The sequence below is a fragment of the Bufo gargarizans genome, chromosome 4, assembly GCF_014858855.1.
Source record: "Bufo gargarizans isolate SCDJY-AF-19 chromosome 4, ASM1485885v1, whole genome shotgun sequence".
NCBI lineage: Eukaryota > Metazoa > Chordata > Amphibia > Anura > Bufonidae > Bufo > Bufo gargarizans.
In genome coordinates, this window is record NC_058083.1 from 401,128,232 (window position 1) to 401,149,811 (window position 21,580).

General features: G+C 47.1%; 1 protein-coding gene across 3 annotated transcripts in view; it reads right to left on the minus strand.

Annotated features, from left to right (window-relative positions):
- HEATR5B (HEAT repeat containing 5B) overlaps nt 1-21,580 on the minus strand; it is a 92,671-nt gene that overhangs the window by 59,559 nt on the left and 11,532 nt on the right. For all 3 annotated transcript variants that reach the window (XM_044289452.1, XM_044289450.1, XM_044289451.1), the window contains exons 11-22: nt 20,649-20,760; nt 20,370-20,522; nt 17,855-17,954; nt 17,198-17,307; nt 15,091-15,254; nt 14,822-14,997; nt 14,084-14,189; nt 13,558-13,748; nt 11,388-11,547; nt 11,067-11,256; nt 10,455-10,624; nt 10,012-10,156 (exon numbers count right to left, since the gene is read on the minus strand). In XM_044289452.1, coding sequence (XP_044145387.1) covers nt 10,012-10,156; nt 10,455-10,624; nt 11,067-11,256; nt 11,388-11,547; nt 13,558-13,748; nt 14,084-14,189; nt 14,822-14,997; nt 15,091-15,254; nt 17,198-17,307; nt 17,855-17,954; nt 20,370-20,522; nt 20,649-20,760 — 1,777 coding nt within the window. The remainder of the gene's footprint in view (nt 1-10,011; nt 10,157-10,454; nt 10,625-11,066; nt 11,257-11,387; nt 11,548-13,557; nt 13,749-14,083; nt 14,190-14,821; nt 14,998-15,090; nt 15,255-17,197; nt 17,308-17,854; nt 17,955-20,369; nt 20,523-20,648; nt 20,761-21,580) is intronic.

Genomic DNA, 21,580 nt, shown 5'->3' on the forward strand with positions numbered 1-21,580 from the left:
TAATTAGTGGGGATTCTGGACAAGTAGCTATTGGATAGATGCATTCAGGAACCCTCAAGTCTAGTGTGATTTTCTTCTTAAATTATTTAAGCAGATTGTCTTAACATAGAATTGAAATAAAGTCAGCCTAGATGAACGGCTGATCACCGGGAGTTTCAGAAGCCAGACTTGTGGCGATCAGCTGGTTTTTCTAGTGTAAAGTGCAGCCAGCTATATCATTCTCCTGTGACTGCGAGGTAGATCTAGTATTACACGGATGGCCAAATCCACCAGAGGGTGAAACACAGTGGCTACTTCTACGACATAATACATTTTTTTTTAGTTTCATGTACTATGTGGCATTAATGGGCGTAGCTATAGGGGGTGCAGAGGTAGCAGTCGCTACCGGCCCAGGAGCCTAAGGGGGCCCAAAAACCCTTGTGGTGCATAAGCACTGAGGGAAGTGGGGCCCAAGCTGAACTCTTGTACCAGGGCCCAGGAGCCTTTAGCTACGCCCCTGGCATTACTTATATTCGTACCTCACAGATTTCTAGATCTCTATTTGCAGTAAGTGAATGGAGATCTTTAAAAGAAGCAGCATGGCAGGCCCTTCTGAGAGGAGTGATCATGCTCCTTGCCGCCAGGCCTTTCTTTGGCAGCAGCCATCTCTGGATTAGAAACATAACTGCCTTACTTCTGCTTATTTTAATGTTGTAGGGCAGGGGTGTCAAACTCAAATTCATCGGGGGCCGCATCAGCAGTTTGGTCACCCTCAAAGGGCCGGTTGTATCTGTAGGACTATGTGTCCACTCTTTATTATCATAAATTATTACTGTTTTTTGTAATAATGTAAGTAATAACTAGCTCTGAAAGCTTGACCTGCAAGCGCTGACTGGGGTCACTTAGCATTATACTGATTTATGATGCTATGTAACCCTTACAGTTCTGGAATGTGTTGGATAACACTGACATAATGCTGTCAGTGTTATCCAACACATTCCAGAACTGTAAGGGTTACTGTATTTTTCGCCCTATAAGACGCACTGGCCCATAAGACGCACCTAGGTTTTTGAGGAGGAAAATAAGAAAAAAAAGAGGTGTGCTTTCGGTGGGTTTTGAACTAATTGTGGTCTGTGGGTGACACTTATGGGGGATCTGTGGGTGACACTTATGGGGGATCTGTGGGTGGCTCTTATGGGGGATCTGTGGGTGGCTCTTATGGGGGATCTGTGGGTGGCTCTTATGGGGGATCTGTGGGTGGCTCTTATGGGGGATCTGTGGGTGGCTCTTATGGGGGATCTGTGGGTGGCTCTTATGGGGGATCTGTGGGTGGCTCTTATGGGGGATCTGTGGGTGGCTCTTATGGGGGATCTGTGGGTGGCTCTTATGGGGGATCTGTGGGTGGCTCTTATGGGGGATCTGTGGGTGGCTCTTATGGGGGATCTGTGGGTGGCTCTTATGGGGGATCTGTGGGTGGCTCTTATGGGGGATCTGTGGGTGGCTCTTATGGGGGATCTGTGGGTGGCTCTTATGGGGGATCTGTGGGTGGCTCTTATGGGGGATCTGTGGGTGGCTCTTATGGGGGATCTGTGGGTGGCTCTTATGGGGGATCTGTGGGTGGCTCTTATGGGGGATCTGTGGGTGGCTCTTATGGGGGATCTGTGGGTGGCTCTTATGGGGGAGGATCTGTGTATGACAGTTATGGGGGGGATCTGTGGATGACACATATATAGCATCTTATGCTATGTGTCATCCACAGATCCCCTCCATAAGTGTCCCTGTAGTAGTGAATGACCCTCAATACACGGGCTAGGGGCGTCATGTGCCCACGCCGCCTGCTTCATTCATAAAGTGGGCGGTGCAGGCGCGTGACGTATGACTCACACTGCCAGCGCCCGTCCTCCCAGCCTGCCTCCTCCCTCCTCTCGGCGAGCGCTTGTAGTAGTCATAATAAAAGGTGAAGGCTGGCGGCGGCTACGCGGGCCACATGACGAGGTCTGGCGGGCCGGATTCGGCCCGTAGGCCTTGTGTTTGACACCGTGTTGTAGGGGGTTAGGAGCCAAATAAAAGAAATTTAGTCACCATGCTCTGACTGGTGGGGCCCCAAAACCAAAACATTCAAGAAGCCCTGGTTTACAGTCAGCAGCCCTCCTGACCAATCCTGCACACCTAGCTGGAGGACTCATTAGGAGAGTATATTACACTACTCTTTAATGAGCCCTGCACTTGTCAAAGCTGCACATTTTCAGGACAAGATTTTAGAAGGGCATTTATTAAAGACCAGCGTTTTAGACGCCGGTCTTTATAACGGCTTGGGCTGGCGGTGGATCGCCAAATTTATGTAGAGGCGCCGGCCTCTACATAACTTCAGCGTATCCACTGCCAATTCTAAATGTAAGAAGAGGTAAAAGTTGCAAGAAAAGGGTTTGTGAGTTATTTAAGGTACAACAGCGTCATGGAGGTAATGGTAAAATTTCCCGCATAGTATGCTATAAACTTGGGCAATGCACCATTATGCATGAAGAAGCAGTGACTGCAGTACTAGTGGCAATAACACCTCCTCAGTGCAAGATGAGTAAGGAATGCGTTTACCTTCATGTAGATTTATTCCACATATAAATCATCAAATGCTGAGCAAATGTAAATGTAAGTTTTAAATGGAATCTGCCACCAAGGAAATTCACCATTAAACAATTAAAAATGTCTTGTAGGACTAGCCCGGCTGAATGTAATGATACCTTTCATTTAGTGACCCATTGCTTCACTCTAAAGAAAAAAACGAGATTTTTGTATAACTTACCAGTAAAATCTCTTTCTCGCTCTTCCTTGGGGGACACAGGAACTCTTGGGTATAGCTTATCTCCATAGGAGGCGTGACACTAAGTAAAAGACTGTTAAGCCCCTCCTCCAGCAGCTATACCCTCAGCCTGGAGAGAGAGACTTCCAGTTATGTGCCCAAGTAGTGCAAGACAAAGGCAAGGAGTAACCAAAACCAATACCAACAAGCCAGAAAAAAAACAATGGGCGGGCGCTGTGTCCCCCAAGGAAGAGCGAGAAAGAGATTTTACTGGTAAGTTATACAAAAATCTCGTTTTCTCGCCCAATTCCTTGGGGGACACAGGAACTCTTGGGACGTTCAAAAGCAGTCCACAAACAGGGAGGGACCACAATCAAACGCGAACCAGGCACCGTAAACATCAAGGCACCGCCGCCTGCAAGACCAAGCGGCCCAAAGCAGCATCCGCCGAGGCATAAGTGTTCACCCTGTAAAACTTGGTGAACGTGTGCAAAGAAGACCAGGTGGCCGCCTTGCACAGCTGCTCAGCCGAGGCACGATTACGCTGAGCCCAGGAAGCCCCGACCGCTCTGGTAGAATGAGCGGTAACACCAAGGGGCGGATCCCTGCCCCGAGCACGGTAAGCCTCAATGATAGCCATCTTGAGAAAGCGGGCAACAACCACCTTAGACGCCGCCAGTCCCCTGCGCGGACCCTCCGGAACCACAAACAGAGAATCCGTACGCCGAAAGGGTCTGGTCACATCCAGGTAGATCCTGAGAGCCCGAACAACATCCAGACGGTGAAGCTCCCGCTCCCGGGGATGCGACGGGGCCGGACACAGAGAAGGAAGGACAATATCCTCATTCAGGTGAAAGGCGGACACCACCTTCGGAAGAAATTCCGGAACAGGACGGAGAACCACCTTGTCCTGGTGAAAAACCAAGAAGGGCTCCACGCAAGAAAGAGCCGCCAACTCAGACACACGCCGAAGGGACGTGATAGCGACGAGAAAGAAAACCTTGCAAGACAACAAGCGAGGGGAAACCTTGCGCAGAGGCTCGAAAGGGGAAGATTGGAGAGCCGCCAACACAATGTTGAGATCCCAAGCAGGAACAGGAGGGCGATAGGGGGGAGCACAGTGAGCAACCCCCTGAAGAAAGGTCTTAACCGGACCGAGCGGAGCCAGCGGACGCTGAAAAAGGACCGAAAGAGCCGAAATCTGACCCTTCAGGGTACTGAGACCCAAGCCCAGAGCCAGACCAGACTGCAAAAAGGATAAAACCGTAGGAAGGGAAAACCTCAGAGGGGGAGTCCCCAAGGCCTCACAGAAAACCAAATAGGCCCGCCAGGTACGATAATAAATCCTGGCCGAGGCCGGTTTTCGTGCACGAATCATGGTACGGACCACGTCAGCCGAAAACCCCCGCCGCGTCAGGACCGCGGTTTCAATAGCCACGCCGTCAAACGTAGCGACCCTAAATGCTGGTGGAAGATCGGCCCCTGAGAGAGGAGGTCCTCTCTGAGAGGCAGAGGCAAGGGAGCGTCTGCCAGAAGCAACATAAGGTCGGCGTACCACGGACGACGCGGCCAGTCCGGGGCGATCAGGATAGCTGGCGTGCCCTCCGCCGCAATCTTCCGAAGGACCCGCGGAAGAAGAGGCAGGGGCGGAAACACGTAGAGGAGCGAAAACTCCGTCCAGGGGAGGACGAGCGCGTCCGCGCCGTAAGCGTCCGGATCTTTGGCCCTGGCCACGTAGATGGGAAGTTTGTAGTTGAATCTGGAGGCCATGAGATCCACGTCCGGACGACCCCAACGGAGACAAAGAGACTCGAAGACGTCGGGGTGCAGAGACCACTCCCCCGGGTCGATCGTCGTCCGACTGAGGAAATCCGCCGCCCAATTGTCCACCCCCGGAATGTATACGGCCGAAAGGGCCGGAACATGAACCTCCGCCCAGCGAAGGATCAGAGACACTTCCCTCATTGCCGCCGCGCTGCGAGTGCCCCCCTGGTGATTTATGTACGCCACAGCCGTGGCATTGTCCGACTGGACTCGAACAGGGCGACCCTGCAGCAACGAAGTCCAGTGTCGGAGCGAGAAAAGAATGGCTCTCAGCTCCAGAACATTGATCGGCAGTCTGGACTCCGACGGAGACCAAGTGCCCTGGACGGACCGGGGAGGAAACACTCCCCCCCACCCCCGCAGACTGGCATCGGTGGTAATCACCAGCCAAGTCATTGGCAGGAAGGACTTCCCCTGAAGAGGGGTCCGCAGCCACCAGAGGAGAGAGGAACGAACCTGGGGGGAAAGGGGAAAATGCCGATCCAGACTCTCCTGGGACTTGTCCCAAGCGGACAGAATGGCCGTCTGAAAGGTGCGGGAGTGGTACTGCGCGTAAGGAATCGCCTCGAAGCAGGACACCATCTGACCCAGGACCCGCATGCTGAACCGGAAAGAAGGACGGCGGTGGGACAGAAGGCTCCGAACCGACCGATGGAGGAGCAGGCGCTTCTCCAACGGAAGACGAACCACCGCTGAATCGGTATCCAGCAGCATCCCCAGAAAGACCAATTGCTGGGAGGGAACCAGAGAGGATTTGGGTAGGTTGATAACCCAACCAAACTGGCGCAAGGTCTGCAGCGAGAGATCCACGCTGGCTGAAGTCAGTGACAGAGAAGGCGCCTTGATCAGGAGATCGTCCAGATATGGAAGCAGAAAAACTCCCCTGGAACGAAGTAAGGCGAGGACCGGGGCCAGGATCTTCGTGAAAACACGAGGGGCCGTCGCCAGCCCGAAGGGAAGGGCAACGAACTGGTAGTGTTCGGACCCCACTGCAAAACGCAGAAAGCACTGATGACACCGTGCGATTGGAATGTGAAGGTAGGCGTCCTGGATGTCGATGGAGGCCAGGAACTCCCCCTGTTCCAGAGAGGCCACCACCGACCTGAGCGACTCCATCCGGAACCGCTGAAGACGAAGGAAGCGGTTCAGTCGTTTCAGATCCAGAATGGGTCGCACCGAACCCTCCTTCTTGGGGACCACAAAAAGGTTCGAATAGAACCCCTTGAACCTGTCTCCCATGGGAACCGGGATGATGACCCCTTTGTCTAGAAGAATCTGAACGGCAGCAAAGAAATCGGCCGCCCCTCGGGAATCCCGGGGAACCCGAGAGCGAAAGAACCGAACTGGGGGAAGGGACGCAAGCTCGAGTTTGTATCCGGAAGACACAACCTCGAGAGCCCAGGCGTCGGAGACGTGCGCCTGCCAGAAGTCCCTGAACAGGAGGAGACGTCCCCCCACCCGGGTGGGTGGGGGCGCACCTTCAGGCGGGGGGCTGCTTGGTCGCGGGAGCGCGAGCAGGTTGAGATTTGCGCCAGGAGGGCTGGGTCCGAAAAAAGGGTTTCTTACGCCTGTCCTGGACAGGATTAGTGGACGGACCAGAAGCGGAGCGAGGAGCGGAAGCCCTACGAGAAGACCTGAAACGGGGGAACGAGGGACGACCACGAGTGGAGCTCCTAGCTTTGGATTGGGGAAGATGAGTACTCTTCCCCCCCGTGGCTTCCGAAATGATTTCATCCAAACGGGTTCCGAACAAACGAGCACCAGAGAAAGGAAGGCTAGTAAGAGACCGCTTAGACGCGGCGTCCGCCGACCAAACCTTTAACCAAAGCTCTCTCCTAGCCGACACGGCCAGAGCAGATGAACGGGCAATAAGAGCTCCTGCATCCAGGGATGCTTCGCATACAAATTTTCCAGCCTGAACTATAAGTTGAGTCAGGGCACGGAGGTCTTGAATAGGGACGTCAGATTCAAGCTCCAGATCCAGCTGAGATGCCCATTCTGAAACCGCTTTACCCGCCCAAGCGGAAGCAAAGACTGGCCGAAGTGCGGATCCGGAGGCCGAAAAGATACCCTTTGTAAGGGTCTCTACACGGCGGTCTTCAGTGGATTGTAATGAAGAACCATCTGCGACGGGAATAGCCGTGCTCTTGGACAAACGGGCCACAGGGGGGTCGACCTTGGGAGGAGACGCCCAGTTTGTGATGCAATCCGCCGGAAACGGATAACAAACATCCAACTTTTTTGGCGGGGTAAACCGTGCATCAGGACGGGCCCAGGCCTTAGAAACCACTGACGAAAAGTCAGCATGGAGGGGAAAAACCGCCGAAGCCTGTTTCTGGCGAAAGAAGGAAACACTGGTTTTCTCAGGATCAGGAGGATCATCGCGAATTTTAAAGGTATCACGGATACTGTTTATAAGGTGGCCCACAGCAGAAGCCAGCTTTGAAGGCAGCGCCGAATCCATATCCCAATCGGAATCAACCAGCTCCCCCTCAGAGGGCAAATCCTGCAAGGAGGAAGGGCCCGACTGAGAACGCACCCTTGGGGGGGATACCGAGGCATCCGAGGATGACCGGTGATCCACCCTAGGCCGCTTCTGGGATTGGCGGGCTCTAGAGGAATCGCCTGCAGAGAGAGACTCAGACGGGTCGGCCAGGACAGCGGACCCGGAGGGCCCAGCAGGGGAATCATCCGGCTGCGACAAGGGCAACGCATCTGCAAGTCGGCCCACAACGCTAGTGAGACTAACCACAGCCTGGGAGAGGGATCTAGCCCAGTCAGGGGGATCCAAGAGGCCAGGGGGTGACACAACAGATGGCGGACCCTGCGATGGGTCTTTGCAAAGCGAGCAATGCGGATCAGACTGCCCTTGAGGAAAGGGCGCCTTACATGCGGTGCAGGTATGGTACCAAGGTCCCACTGGCACTAAGGGGTCAGACATGTTGGTAGAAGCAAAGAAAAAAACCCGAGTCCAGGCCAGGGGGCTACAGTGAGGAAGGGTCAACAGTCCTACCAGGTCACAGAAGGAAGCTGCAGCAGCAGAAGAGCGGCGGTGTGCAATCAGAGCAACGGTCCGTCCTGCAGTGAGCTCCCAGAAGCACGCCGGCACGAGAGTGGGCGGGACTAAAGAGGCGCGGGAAGAAAGTCGTGCGGCCTCTGAATGAAGATCCGAAACTCCGCCCCCCGCCGAAAAAATTATCGCGCGCGCGCGCGCGATTCAAAACCCGCGCTCCACCATCACAGGACCCCCGAATGGCCCCCGCCGAGCGGAAGCAAGGTAGGAGCCCAAGGAGGAGGGCCGGGAGCCGGCGTCCTGCCATGCAACGGCACAGCGGTCGCATACCCGGCCGCCCTCAAACAAGTCTCCCCCATGAATCATTGCCGCCGCGCCGCTCCAGACAAAGCAGGGCGCCCGGCCGCCGAATCGCGCCTGCAACAAGGCCATCAGTAAAGGGGAGTCAGAGAGGAGCACCGAACCCTCCGGAGAGGGGAGAGAGGGAGGGGGGGAGGGGGAGGGGAGCGGAACGGCTGCACTAGCCACCTCACCTGCGACGTCTTCACCCTCTAGTCCATCCAGCTGGGACGCCCCTTCAGCCACTGGCACAGAGTGACAGTAGCTGGAGAGGGGCTTGCAGGTGGGCGACCCAGAGCTGGCGGGATACAGGGGAGCATGAGCTGCCCTGATCCTCCTTTTCTTCTGTGGGGGAGGCAGCAGGGCGGATAACCGGCCCTGGTGCAGCTCAACCCCGGGAAAACAGAGAAGTCTACTGCGACTCTGTTGTCCCTGTGGAAAAATCCAAGTGAAAAAAAGTAAAAATAAAAAAATTAAAAACTCTAAGTCTTCACAAGACAACTCTGCAGTGCAGAGAGTGTCTTGCCTCCTTGACACTAAGCAAAAAACTGGAAGTCTCTCTCTCCAGGCTGAGGGTATAGCTGCTGGAGGAGGGGCTTAACAGTCTTTTACTTAGTGTCACGCCTCCTATGGAGATAAGCTATACCCAAGAGTTCCTGTGTCCCCCAAGGAATTGGGCGAGAAAAGTACTTTTATTCCATATGCAAATTAGTAGTTAGGTGCACTGAGGGCAGGCCCAAACTACTCTGTGCACCCTTGCTCCTCCTACTTCCTCTGCTAGCGCCTTCCTCTCCTTGACTGAGAGGGCCACTTTTCTGCATAGTTATTCCTCCTGGCCCTGTCAATAAGGAAGGAGAGAAAAGGACTGGCTAGAGAAAAAAGGTACAGAGTAGGGCTGCACGATATGGGAATTTTGTGCGATTGCGATTAGGGCCCTAAAAATTGTGATAACGATATGCGATGCGATATTTTAAAGGGAATTGTGCTAGAGGTCTATTTGATTGGATTTTCAAGACAAAAGCGCACACAAATTACTGATAATGCTGAAATGTAGTTATGCTTAACTCAAGAACTGAAATGCACAATGTTTTTCAAAATAAAACATCTTTTACTAAATTAAATAACATATTTGCATTACTGCAAAAGTACAAAATACAAAACTTGCCATTTTCTTAATAGCACTGCACAGAACAGATAAACAGAATAAATAGAAGAAACATTTGTCCATTAAAATAACGACTTGCCTCCAGCCCCTCCTCCCTCCCCGCACTGTAACTGATGTATCGCCGGCCGCGCTGTGCAACATAGCGGGCGGCGATACATCTGTGTCAACCACGTAAAAAGTCAACCATCGCTTTATAAGACCCACTGCCATTTTCCCCCCACTTTTGGGGGAAAAATAGTTAGTCTTATAAAGCGAAAAATATGGTAGTACAATTGCAGCATTTTTGGGTCGGCCAATTGGCGATTGCGATAAGGCGATTTATTGTGATTGCGATATATTGTGCAGGCCTAGTACAGAGAGAGGTCTGGGCCCACCCTTGGTGCATTTAACTTCTCAAATGTATGTGGATTAAAAGTACTTTTTGTCCAGAATGATGGCTAAGTGAATGGTACCATTACATTCGGCTGAGCTATCCCTACGAGGCATAGTGTCTGGTTTAGGGTCCATTCACACGTCCGCAAAACACGGACGCCGGCCATGTGTGTGGACCGCACATGGCCGGCACTATGATAGAAACGCCTTTTCTTGTCCGTGGCTGCGGACAAGAATAGGACATGTTCAAATTTTTTTCTGGGGCCGCGGAATGGAATTGCAGATGCGGACACCACACTGTGTGCTGTCCGCATCTTTTGTGGCCCCATTGAGAAAGAATGGGTCCACACCCATTCCCATTTTGCGGACGTGTGAATGGACCCTTGATGGTGAATTTCCAGGTGACACACTCCCTTTAAGGATAAAATATGACATTAAGACCTATATATTTAATATTAAACACAATTTTGAACAAAACAGACAGAATGACCGATTAGCACTAGTGTGATCATTTCTACTTACTGATGCCACTGCTTTCCTTGTCTCCTGCATTTTTAGCCAGGTTCATGGCATATTCACATACTTCTGCTGCTTCTCTCTGGGCCAGCTGCCTGAGGCAAGCTACAGCCGCACGTCTCAGTAGAAGATGGGAACTGCCAAGGTGAACCTAAAACCCAAAACATTATTTGTTAGGAGGTAGTCCTATGATGCAGCTGAATATACATTTTTGCATAATTGTAGCAAAAATTCTGCCATTTTGGAAATAATGTGTTCCCACAACAGCATCAAAATTTTTATTTTAAAGTGATTTCATAATAAAAGATAAGTTTTTATAACACCACTTATCACATAAGAAATCGCACACTATACTCTCTATGTGACTTAAAACAGCAAAGCTATGATTGCATTAAATAAACCAAGTGCTCTGACAATAAAAAGCTCCATTTATAGGACATGCAACTTACGCAGAGACAAGGAACCAGACTTGACAGATTGACGTGACGAGGGGCGAACATGTGAAGCTGCTGAAGGCAGGAGATGGCAGCAGCCTGGACGAGTGAGTCAGAGTGATCCTGCATGATTGCACAGCCCACAAGGCATGAGGAACGGATGGTAGATATCGTTGGCCCATTGCCTGTGAAGTAATATAGTTTATTATTGTACCATCATGCAATTATAGATACTGAAACAACTAAAACAAATAAGGTACAGTGTTTATAATCCCATTTTACATGGTATGTTTGAATTCTGAATGGAAATAAAAAGCCTAAAACCAAAGGTTGAAAGATTTGATCTTCATTCACAACCATAACCATATATTTCCATTTTTATAAAGTGATGACATGGATATTTCTAAATTTTATGAAGTAAGCTTAACCTCTGGAACCCCAATGATCCTGAGAACGAAGTGGGTCACAGTGCTAGTTTAACATTACATCCACCTTTATTCTCAGGATCACTGGGGGTCCCAGAAGTCAGACCCCCACCGACTATAAAGTGATGGCATATCTTATGAGTAAAGGAATACTCCTTTAAATAACCTAATCCTCAAGTCATCCTATGTTATAATCACTTACCTTGCAGCTCTGGACCCACAGTTGTTATGATTGCACCCAAACACCGACCCAAGCACTGATGCACCTCTGTGTGTGAAGGAGGGACAGTCAACAGCAATGTAAGCACTAAAGAAAGTGTTGGTTCCACATAACCCCGATACATTGGACCACTTGAATCCACAATGAGTGCAAGTGAATGGAGAGACCAAGTCTGTGGAGAAATAAAAAAAGGTTTCTAAATTTATGGTCTGTCCACTCCTAGTGAATTTACACATTCTTAAACAATGGACAGAATGAAAGCAGCATGTTGCATATAAGTAGTTAAATATAATGTTTTCTCACCTGAACTTCTGGCGAAGTGCTGTCCTGAGCAAGTGCAAGGAGAATGCTGACACTGGTCTTCAGATGCTGCCCTGACCCAATTCCTCCAACGTAACGGTGCAAGCAGCCAAGTGCAAGTGAGTGGCCTGTTCTGGACACTACATCCCGAGCTGACTTCAGCCTAGATTTGAAAAAATAAAATAAAAAGAATTATAATAAATAAATTATATATTTATATATACATATACATACACACACACACACACACACACACTTTGAATAACAGTGTAAAATGAAGACAAAATACAGTATAAAATATAATGTAATTAATTAAGAGACACTGTTGACCATGGTGATGTGCAGCAGAAAGATTGTCTAATGTCTGTGGTATCACTTGCTGTGTATGATGTGATTCCAATTTTTGTTCTTGCATTTTTGTTTTTTCCTCTCCACCTTCCAAGAGCCACAACTTTTTTAATTTTCCATTCTCTAAGGCTACTTTTCACACTTGCGGCAGGACGGATCCGACAGGCTGTTCACCATGTCGGATCCGTCCTGCGGCTATTTCGCCGTGCCCGCGGACGGCGGTGCACGGAGAAAGCCGCCAAACTAAAAAGCCTGACATGCAGTAATTTTAGTCCGGCGGGCAAAATAGCCGCAGGACGGATCCGACATGGTGAACAGCCTGTCGGATCCGTCCTGCCGCAAGTGTGAAAGTACCCTTAGCCATATGAGGGCTTGGAAAACAGGAAACAAATTCTTTGTGCCATTTTTTGGGACTTTTATTTTTACGGTGTTTACTGTGCGTTTAAAATGACACATCCACCTTATTTTGCTGGTCAGTACGAGTGATACCAAATATATTTTATTTTTATTTTGTTTTATTACTTTTTACAAAATAAAAAAAAAACATTTTCTTTGCATCGTCATTTTCTGACACCATAACTTTTTAGATTTCTGTCTACAGAACTGTGTTAGAGCTTGTATTTTGTGTGGCAAGCTTTTTTTGCAAGCTAGAATTTGTTGTCTATGGGATTTTTAGGCTAAATGCACACAATCAAGATCTTGTATATTGTGATCTATGAGAATTTGAAATTCTCATACACACGATGCTGATATTTTACACGCAGATTTTGACCTACGGCGCAGATTTTAAAATCTGAAGCATATCAATTTATTTTATTTTTCCTAACCGGATTTTCTCCATTTACTTCTATGGGGAGAGTAAAATCTGCATGCAGAAAATCTACACCAAAAACGCACCAATTGATGCGGACTTGACAGCACGGATTTCCCTGCGAACACAAGCGGATTTCAGTGCGCATTGTTGTCCACACATAAATCCTGAACATGTGCATTTACCCTTATAGGCTGCTTCTCAAGCCCTGCCACTGGCAAGGCTTAGCAGGCAGATTTCTAAGATAGGCCTGGGAGTCTTCAGAAGACCCAAGGCTGTCATAGCTATGGATCGGAACCCTGCAATTTTGCCGTCAGTGCTCCGAAAAGAGGACAGAGGGAGACCTCACTCTTTGTGTGTCTGTACAGAAGCCCTGGTTGCTATTGAGGGGTAAATGACTCCACTGCGATCCCGGTCTTTGTGACCAGGTGTCTGTTGTATTACACAGCCTGCACACACCGCGTATGGAGTGCGCTCTGCTCGTGAGCCTGCTCCATACATTCCCTGCACGCTCAGGTCATTCATGTATAGCATTATGGGTTAGAGGTGAAAATTAACAGACAGAACCACACAAAGGCCTCATGCACACGGCCGAGTTCCACGGCGGTGAGCGGTCCGTGGTATCCCGGCCTGGCATCCTGCTGACAGCAGGAGTGCACGGCGTCATTGGTTGCTATGACGCCGTGTGCTTCATGCCGCCGCTGCACTACAGTAATACACTCGTATAGATCATACGAGTGTATTACTGTAGTGCAGCGGCGGCATGATTTGCACGGCATCATAGCAACCAATGACGCCGTGCGCTCCTTCTGTCAGCAGGATCCCAGGCCGGGATACCACGGACCGCTCTCGGCCGCTCTCGGACTTTTTCCCTTTACCAAATGAAGAACAATGCAGTGTCAATAAGGATTTTAACGATTTATAGAGAAGGTTCCTATACCATCAACAGCTAGTCTGACTAGCTATATTCAGACTAGCTGTTCTACCACATGTCGTCAGATCTCACAGACTCACTTGTCAAAACTGTGTTGAGCCATCCTGGCAATAAATGTTGCCTCTCCAACCACTTGCGCCATCCTGCCCAAGGCCTCTCCAGCGGCACATCTCAGGATAGGGTTAGGATTATCCAGGGCACCCATAACTAAAGTCAAAGCAGATTTTCGTACTTCTTCTGGACCCAGAGAGCTTTTGTTTTCTGCCAAGCCCTAATTACAGGAACATAAGGTACGGCAAAACTTTAGAACCAAATATTACCGTTATAATATTTAGAATTAATATTGTTACTAAACAACAATACACTCCATGGCCACTTTATTAGGTCCACCATTCTACTACTTACCTACAAGTATGCTGTAATAGGTTTAACAGTTCTGAGCTATATGTACTTTAAAAAGGGAGTCTGTCATCAGTTTTGACCCTGCAGAACTGATGACAGCACTAGGTAGAGGCTGTGGAGAGCATGATAAATATACACAAATAAGCATTTATAAATGACAGAATAAAGAATAAGAATCAACCACACCACTACAAAAATGTGTACCTTAAGAGCACTAAGAACCGCTGTAAAGATATTGAGCTGCACAGACTGCTGGCGGACTCCCTTAGCCTGCTTCACACACTCTGCAAAGTGATCAAGCATTTGTAATCTAGAAAGCAAAGCCAAGTGTCTTGTTATAATCAGCATCCTGCTGAAAAATGTCCACATTTCATGTTCTTACATAAGAAGTCTCCTGCCAAGTCTAGAGCATTTACAGTACTGCATCCACCAGCCAGCACAAATAGAACATGAGGAGCAACTGAATATGGTTGCATTTAGACTGCAATAATATACAGCTCTGCACAGAAGCTATACAATTATTGCCAAGAGCAAATCCAGTGAAAACAAACTAGCAAAACTATTCCCAAAGGTTCTGTTTGAGAAAGGTTTTCTTGCTTTGATCTCAGGAGATTGTATGATTTCTGTATATATATCTGTATTTCAGATGTTCGAAGAAGAACTCAGTGTACTGCAGGCTGTCTGACTCCTGAATACAGCGCGCCGCCTTGTCATATGGACCATGTCGTGAACAATTCAGCACTATCCAGCACCCACCTTTGCTACTTACATGTTAAACTGCACAGGGCACAGCCTTCAAGGAGTTCAATCATATTCATCATATGCTAAGTGGCAGAGCGAAACCTGTCAATCAGCGTCTGGAGAGCGGGAGGAGCCCGCAGGTCATTGGTCTCATATTAAAAAGCATAGACTATGTTCATTCATATACATTGTCATACTAACCTGTGTTTGAATGACACATGAGGAAAAACAACACCAAAGAGAGCCACAGAGGCATCAATGACGGAAACTCCAAGAGGCAGTGGTCCTGGCACAGCCTCACCCGCTGGGATACGCAGGTAGATGGAGGAAGGGTCATGCTCCAGGGCACCACTTCCCGAAGCACTATTAGGTTGAAGCTGAATGAGAAGATTCAAGTTAATAAGCTGCATCACTGTAAATATGAAAAATTGTAATTATGTAAAATTGGTCAACTAGATACATTGCCTTACCTGATCTTCAATTGATTTATGATCTGTCTCTTGCAGCCAAGAGCCCAGCAGAACACTGTCATCATAGTGACACAGGGAGCGCAGCAAAGACGTGGTCGTGTTGGAAGAGTTGTCGGTTAAGGTAAATTCAGCCACAAGTTCACGAAGAAGCACATTGAAGTTTCCTAGAATAATTACATTCAGAAAGCCTTAAAAAAATGGGCCGAAGACAATACTGCAGAAATGTGCAGCACTGCGTATAGTTGAGATACAATCAGATGTATTACAGCATCAAACCAAAAACAAGTGTAAGATGCTGCACCTAACTGTTCTCCAGTGATTCCAATTATCCTAATATAAGGGCGCATTCAGACGACCACGCCATGCTTAGCGGTCTGCAAATTGCGGATCCACGAAACACAAGGATGGTGCTTGTGTGCCTTCCGCAATTTGCGGAATGGGTGGCCCATTATAGAAATGCCTATTCTTGTCGGCAATTGTGGACAAGAATAGGACATGCTCTATATTTTAAGCAGGGCCGTGGAACGGAACAACGGAACAGCTGTCCGCATCTTTTGCGGCCCCATTGAAATGAAATGGGTCTGCGCCCATTCTGCAAAATTGTGCAACCATTAATAAGGTCGTGTGAATGAGCCCGAAGTCTTATAATTTAATGGGTGGCACACTTTTCAGCACGACCACCAAGACAAACATGTATTTAATATAGTTAAAAAAAAGACACGGCCATCAAGCAAAACCTAGAGAGGACAAAGAAAGTCTAGCGGTCTGGATGTGTCATTGCTATAGCTGAACACTTCAGGTTGTTCTAAGATCAGGGACCAGGTTTTACCTTCCAAATATGTAATAGCCATAGCTTGTCAGAGGCAATATACTGGACACATACAGTTGTAGCATTCTTTAACGTGAAACTTATCACATTGAATACAACATTTTTGCAAACTTTAATTTGAGCCTAAAAGGATTATCTTACCTCAAACATTGGTGGCATATCGCTAGGGTATGCCACCAATGTCAGATCAGTGCGGGTTCCACTGCTGGGACTCGCCTAAAGTGAAGGAGAGCGCACTACGCAAGCGCAGCCACCCTCCATTCATTTCTAAGGGAGTGCCAAAAATAGCCGAGCGGCGCATACAGTTATTTCTAGAAGTCCCATAGAAATGAATAGAGCCACCTAGTTCTATGGAACTGCCAGAAATAGCAAACTCCGCACTCTTTTCAGCACTCTCATAGAAATGAATAGAGTGTGACAACGCTTACGCATATCCTAGTGATATGCCACCAATGTCTGAGGTGAGACAACCCCTCTAACAAAACCGAAGCCACTAAACATAAAGAGAACTTTTGCTGCAACTGTTTAAAGACTATGGACAACTTTTAGGGCAATATTTTAATGGTTGTATTTTACTCATTTTGGGCTAAAAAACATTTTTACAATTGGTCATTCAGCAGTTTTTGAGATACAGGGGGTTCAAATTCAGTCTATATGCACACTATCACTTTCTGTTTACTCTGAATCCCATTATCTAGCTCTTATCTCTGATCTCCTGACCTCATACTGATCAGAATATGGGTTAAATAAGCTCTTAGGAAATCAGAGAAGGACTATACATAACTCCCAGATAACTGCCTCAAAGTGCAAGTAAGATGCGCACAGCTAGGTAGACTTAGCCCTTTATAACAAAGCCCGCTGAACATTTTTTATTAAAAAAAATAAGATTTTTAGCCCAGAATGAGTAAAATGCAATCAAAAATAATACCCCCAAAAGTGTACATAGCCTTTAATGCACACCGACTGTCAGGTTAACCAATGCTCCATCTGTAACTTACTATATGTGTGATAAAACAAGAATTGGAATGCACAGATTACTAGTGTTGGGTTCCAAGTCTCTTAACAAACGTGTCATATTTTTCTCCTGTTAAGAGCAAATGTAGAGTTGCATCATTTCCGCTTACTTCAAGTCATATGGAGACCACTGTTCTCATCCGTCTGGCCAGTCAGGAGAAACATTGCAAATGTTGGTAAAAGGGCTGCCATTAACGCCAAAACCACTGATAGATAGGGGCCATGACCTACATACAACACAGAAAAACCACAAAATGCCCTCACCTTCATATGTCTTTGGAGGTAACAAAGCCAAAATGTCGTACAGTCTGAGACGGACCATAGCAGCACTGGCCTTTAGGTGTGCCCCATGAGCCTTAATCACAGACAGGATGCTGTAGGGAAGGAGAACAGTGCTAAAAGACAACACTTTTAAATCATCTCACACTCTAAAGCAAAACTGAGCATCTAGATTTCCTGTGCGTGTTTTTGATAATCTAAGGCACAAATCTTCAACTGAAACTAGATTTTCTGCCATGGAATGGCGAGTGGGCCTACATGCAGATTAGCCCCACTGTAATTCAATGGAGCAAATGGCTTTTTTTTTTTAATCTGCAGAATATTATTCTGTGCAGAAATTGTATTGAATAATTGAATGGAATATACACGGGAAATACTATATTCAAATGCCTTGTAAGTGGACTAAAAGGGATTCAGTCAGGACGAATATGGCCTAAAACATGCAGCTTCTTCGGCAGCAGTTTCATCGGCATCTGACCCTCATATAGGACAGTAGTCATTATTACCATCGATGGGCTGGAACCAGTAAGGAAAGTTGCACAGGTCAGGACTAGGAAAACCAAAGTTTGAAGGTGTCCTACACACACACACACACACATACGAGATGGTACCAAACAGCCCATTATTCAATACTTTACTTACTGAGACATCATGGTCATAGCACACTCAATGGGTGTCATTAGCTTCCTGATCACATCCTCTGTGAGCAGCTCAGGGCAATGAGCAACAAAACTACGCATGGCTACAAGGAAAAAAAAATTTGAGTTATGGGTTGGCGGTTACCTAAACATGTTAATGTAGAAAGTATAAAGGATGAAAGCAGCAGAAGAAGCTACTAAGACATGAACTGGTGAAAATCAGAGAAACATCCTACTGCTCCCTGAAAATGGTGTTACTTGTTTTCTTAAAGGGATTCTGTCACCTCTTTCTACCCTATAGAGCTGCGGACATGCACGGCTAGATCGCCGCTAGCATGTCCGCAATATACTGGCATCAGCCTCAGGGAAGGAACTGCACATTGCGGGATTACGGCACTTTGACTTTGTGAGCAAGGTTGTTACAGGCGGTGCTGGGCTCCTTCACATGGGGCCATGGCTGGGCTCCAGAACAGTTAGTGCGGCCCCTTGGGCTCCTTACCAGGCTGATTTACATATACAGTACAGACCAAAAGTTTGGACACACCTTCTCATTCAAAGAGTTTTCTTTATTTTCATGACTATGAAAATTGTAGATTCACACTGAAGGCATCAAAACAATGAATTAACACATGTGGAATTATATACATAACAATTAATATTAATAAGTGGGTTTCTTGCCTTATAAATGGGGTTGGGACCATCGGTTGCGTTGTGGAGAAGTCAGGTGGATACACAGCTGATAGTCCTACTGAATAGACTGTTAGAATTTGTATTATGGCAAGAAAAAAGCAGCTAAGTTAAGAAAAACGAGTGGTCATCATTACTTTAAGAAATGAAGGTCAGTCAGTCCGAAAAATTGGGAAAACTTTGAAAGTGTCCCCAAGTGCAGTCACAAAAACCATCAAGCGCTACAAAAAAACTGGCTCACATGCGGACCGCCCCAGGAAAGGAAGACCAAGAGTCACCTCTTCTGCGGAGGATAAGTTCATCCGAGTCACCAGCCTCAGAAATCGCAGGTTAACAGCAGCTCAGATTAGAGACCAGGTCAATGCCACACAGAGTTCTAGCAGCAGACACATCTCTAGAACAACTGTTAAGAGGAGACTGTGTGAATCAGGCCTTCATGGTAGAATATCTGCTAGGAAACCACTGCTAAGGACAGGCAACAAGCAGAAGAGACTTGTTTGATCTAAAGAACACAAGGAATGGACATTAGACCAGTGGAAATTTGTGCTTTGGTCTGATGAGTCCAAATTTGAGATCTTTGGTTCCAACAACTGTGTCTTTGTGCGATGCAGAAAAGGTGAACGGATGGACTCTACATGCCTGGTTCCCACCGTGAAGCATGGAGGAGGAGGTGTGATGGTGTGGGGGTGCTTTGCTGGTGACACTGTTGGGGATTTATTCAAAATTGAAGGCATACTGAACCAGCATAGCTACCACAGCATCTTGCATCGGCATGCTATTCTATCCGGTTTGTGTTTAGTTGGACCATCATTTATTTTTCGACAGGACACTGACCCCAAACACACCTCCAGGCTGTGTAAGGGCTATTTGACCATGAAGGAGAGTGATGGGGTGCTGCGCCAGATGACCTGGCCTCCACAGTCACCAGACATGAACCCAATCGAGATGGTTTGGGGTAAGCTGGACCGCAGAGTGAAGGCAAAAAGGCCAATAAGTGCTAAGCATCCCTGGGAACTCCTTCAAGACTGTTGGAAGACCATTTTAGGTGACTACCTCTTGAAGCTCATCAAGAGAATGCCAAGAGTGTGCAAAGCAGTAATCAAAGCAAAAGGTGGCTACTTTGAAGAACCTAGAATATGACATATTTTCAGTTGTTTCACACTTGTTTGTTATGTATATAATTCCACATGTGTTAATTCATAGCTTTGATACCTTCAGTGTGAATCTACAATTTTCATAGTCATGAAAATAAAGAAAACTCTTTGAATGAGAAGGTGTGTCCAAACTTTTGGTCTGTACTGTATATAAAATCATTTTATCCCCTACAGGTGAAACTCGAAAAATAAGAATATCGTGCAAAAGTCCATTTATTTCAGTAATGCAAATTAAAAGGAATTGCATTAATGCAGCTTAAAATTTGAATTTTGTGAAAAGGTTCAATATTCTAGGCTCAAAGTGTCACACTCTTGCCAGCTAATTAATCCATATCCCCTGAGCAAAGGGTACCTCAAAATTGTGACATTGGGGTTTCATAAGCTGTAAGCCATAATCATTCAAATTATAACAAATAAAGGCTTGAAATATCTCGCTTTGCATGTCATGAATCTATCTCATATGTTGTTAGTTTTACCTTTTAAGTTGCATTACTGAAATAAATGGACTTTCCACAATATTAAAAATTTTTAAGTTTAACCTGTAAATAAAAGCACTCAGAGATATGGGACAAGCATATTGCGGACATGCTAGCGGCGATCTAGCCGTACATGTCCGCAGCTCTATAGGGTAAAAAGGTGACAGAATCCCTTTAAAGTAATTCACTAGGAAAGTCTTACCGCAAAGTGCTCCAGCACGGCCTTCCAGAGTCACCTGCCAAGTAAAGGAGTCTCCCCGAGCTTTTTCAGCCTCCAGCTCTTTCAAGGAACGAGGGAAGACATTTCTCCAAAGCAGAAGCATTTTAGGGAGATGGTAACGCACAACCGAGGGACCTAGAAATGAACATATGCATACTATAGGTATACAAACCTCTGTAATAAACCACACAATAGATACAACAATTAAGGAAACATTTCTAAAGTTGTTGATTGATTGTTTAGAAACCAAAGAATACTCACCTAAGGTCATCAGAGCACCAAGGAGCAACCAGCCAGCCTGTGTGCGCTGCAGAGAGAGTCTGCTGTTCTGTGATGCTGTACGGAGCAGGTCCTCAGCTATACTGACCATCATCTGTAAAATAAAAATAAAAAAAGATTTAAAAAAAAAATATATTAAATATATATTTTTTTTATAGGATATAGCAATGTATACTATGATCACATACCTGTATATGCAGTATGAAAAAAAAAACAAAAAAAAAAAACATATTTTAAATCCCTTTAATATATGATTTTTTTTTTTTTTTTTTTTTTTGCTGGAACTGAATTAATGGCCTATCCTAAACCATCGATATGAAAATCTTGGAAAACCATTTTAACTTAACTGCTGCCGTACAGTTTCTGGTATACATTATAGTAAATTTGTTTGATCAATGATGGTCTTGCTTGCTTTTTGAAAAGTGCACAAAGATTGGATTTTTGTACTCGACAAATCCCAGGCGCCAGGTCGCCTTGGCGATCAGGAATTTTGTCCTAGCGCCTGGGTATTTGCCCCTGCTTGAAAATAGGCCCAGCACACCAGCAGCCGGGCGCAGTAGCACTTTAAATTTAGAGTAGACGCAGCGTCATGCAGGAGTCTGCGTCTACTAGGCCCGCCCCTCACGCTTCCTGCCCCAGACTACAGTCAAGAGGACCGCTACTGGCTTGGCTCAGGCTCCTCATCGCTGCGGCACGTCTCCTTCTTATAACTGTGGCGAGTGGTGGTACGATAGGGAGCGGCCTCCCCCCTATCGTACCGCCTCATTGGTGGGCAGTGCGCCCCCCCCCCCCCCCCCCCCATTATTGGTGGCATTGTCAGTTCCGATCGAAGTCCCAGCAGTGTAATATAATGCTGGGGTTCCAATCGGTTACCATGGCAGCCAGGACACTACTACTGACACTACTACTCTGGC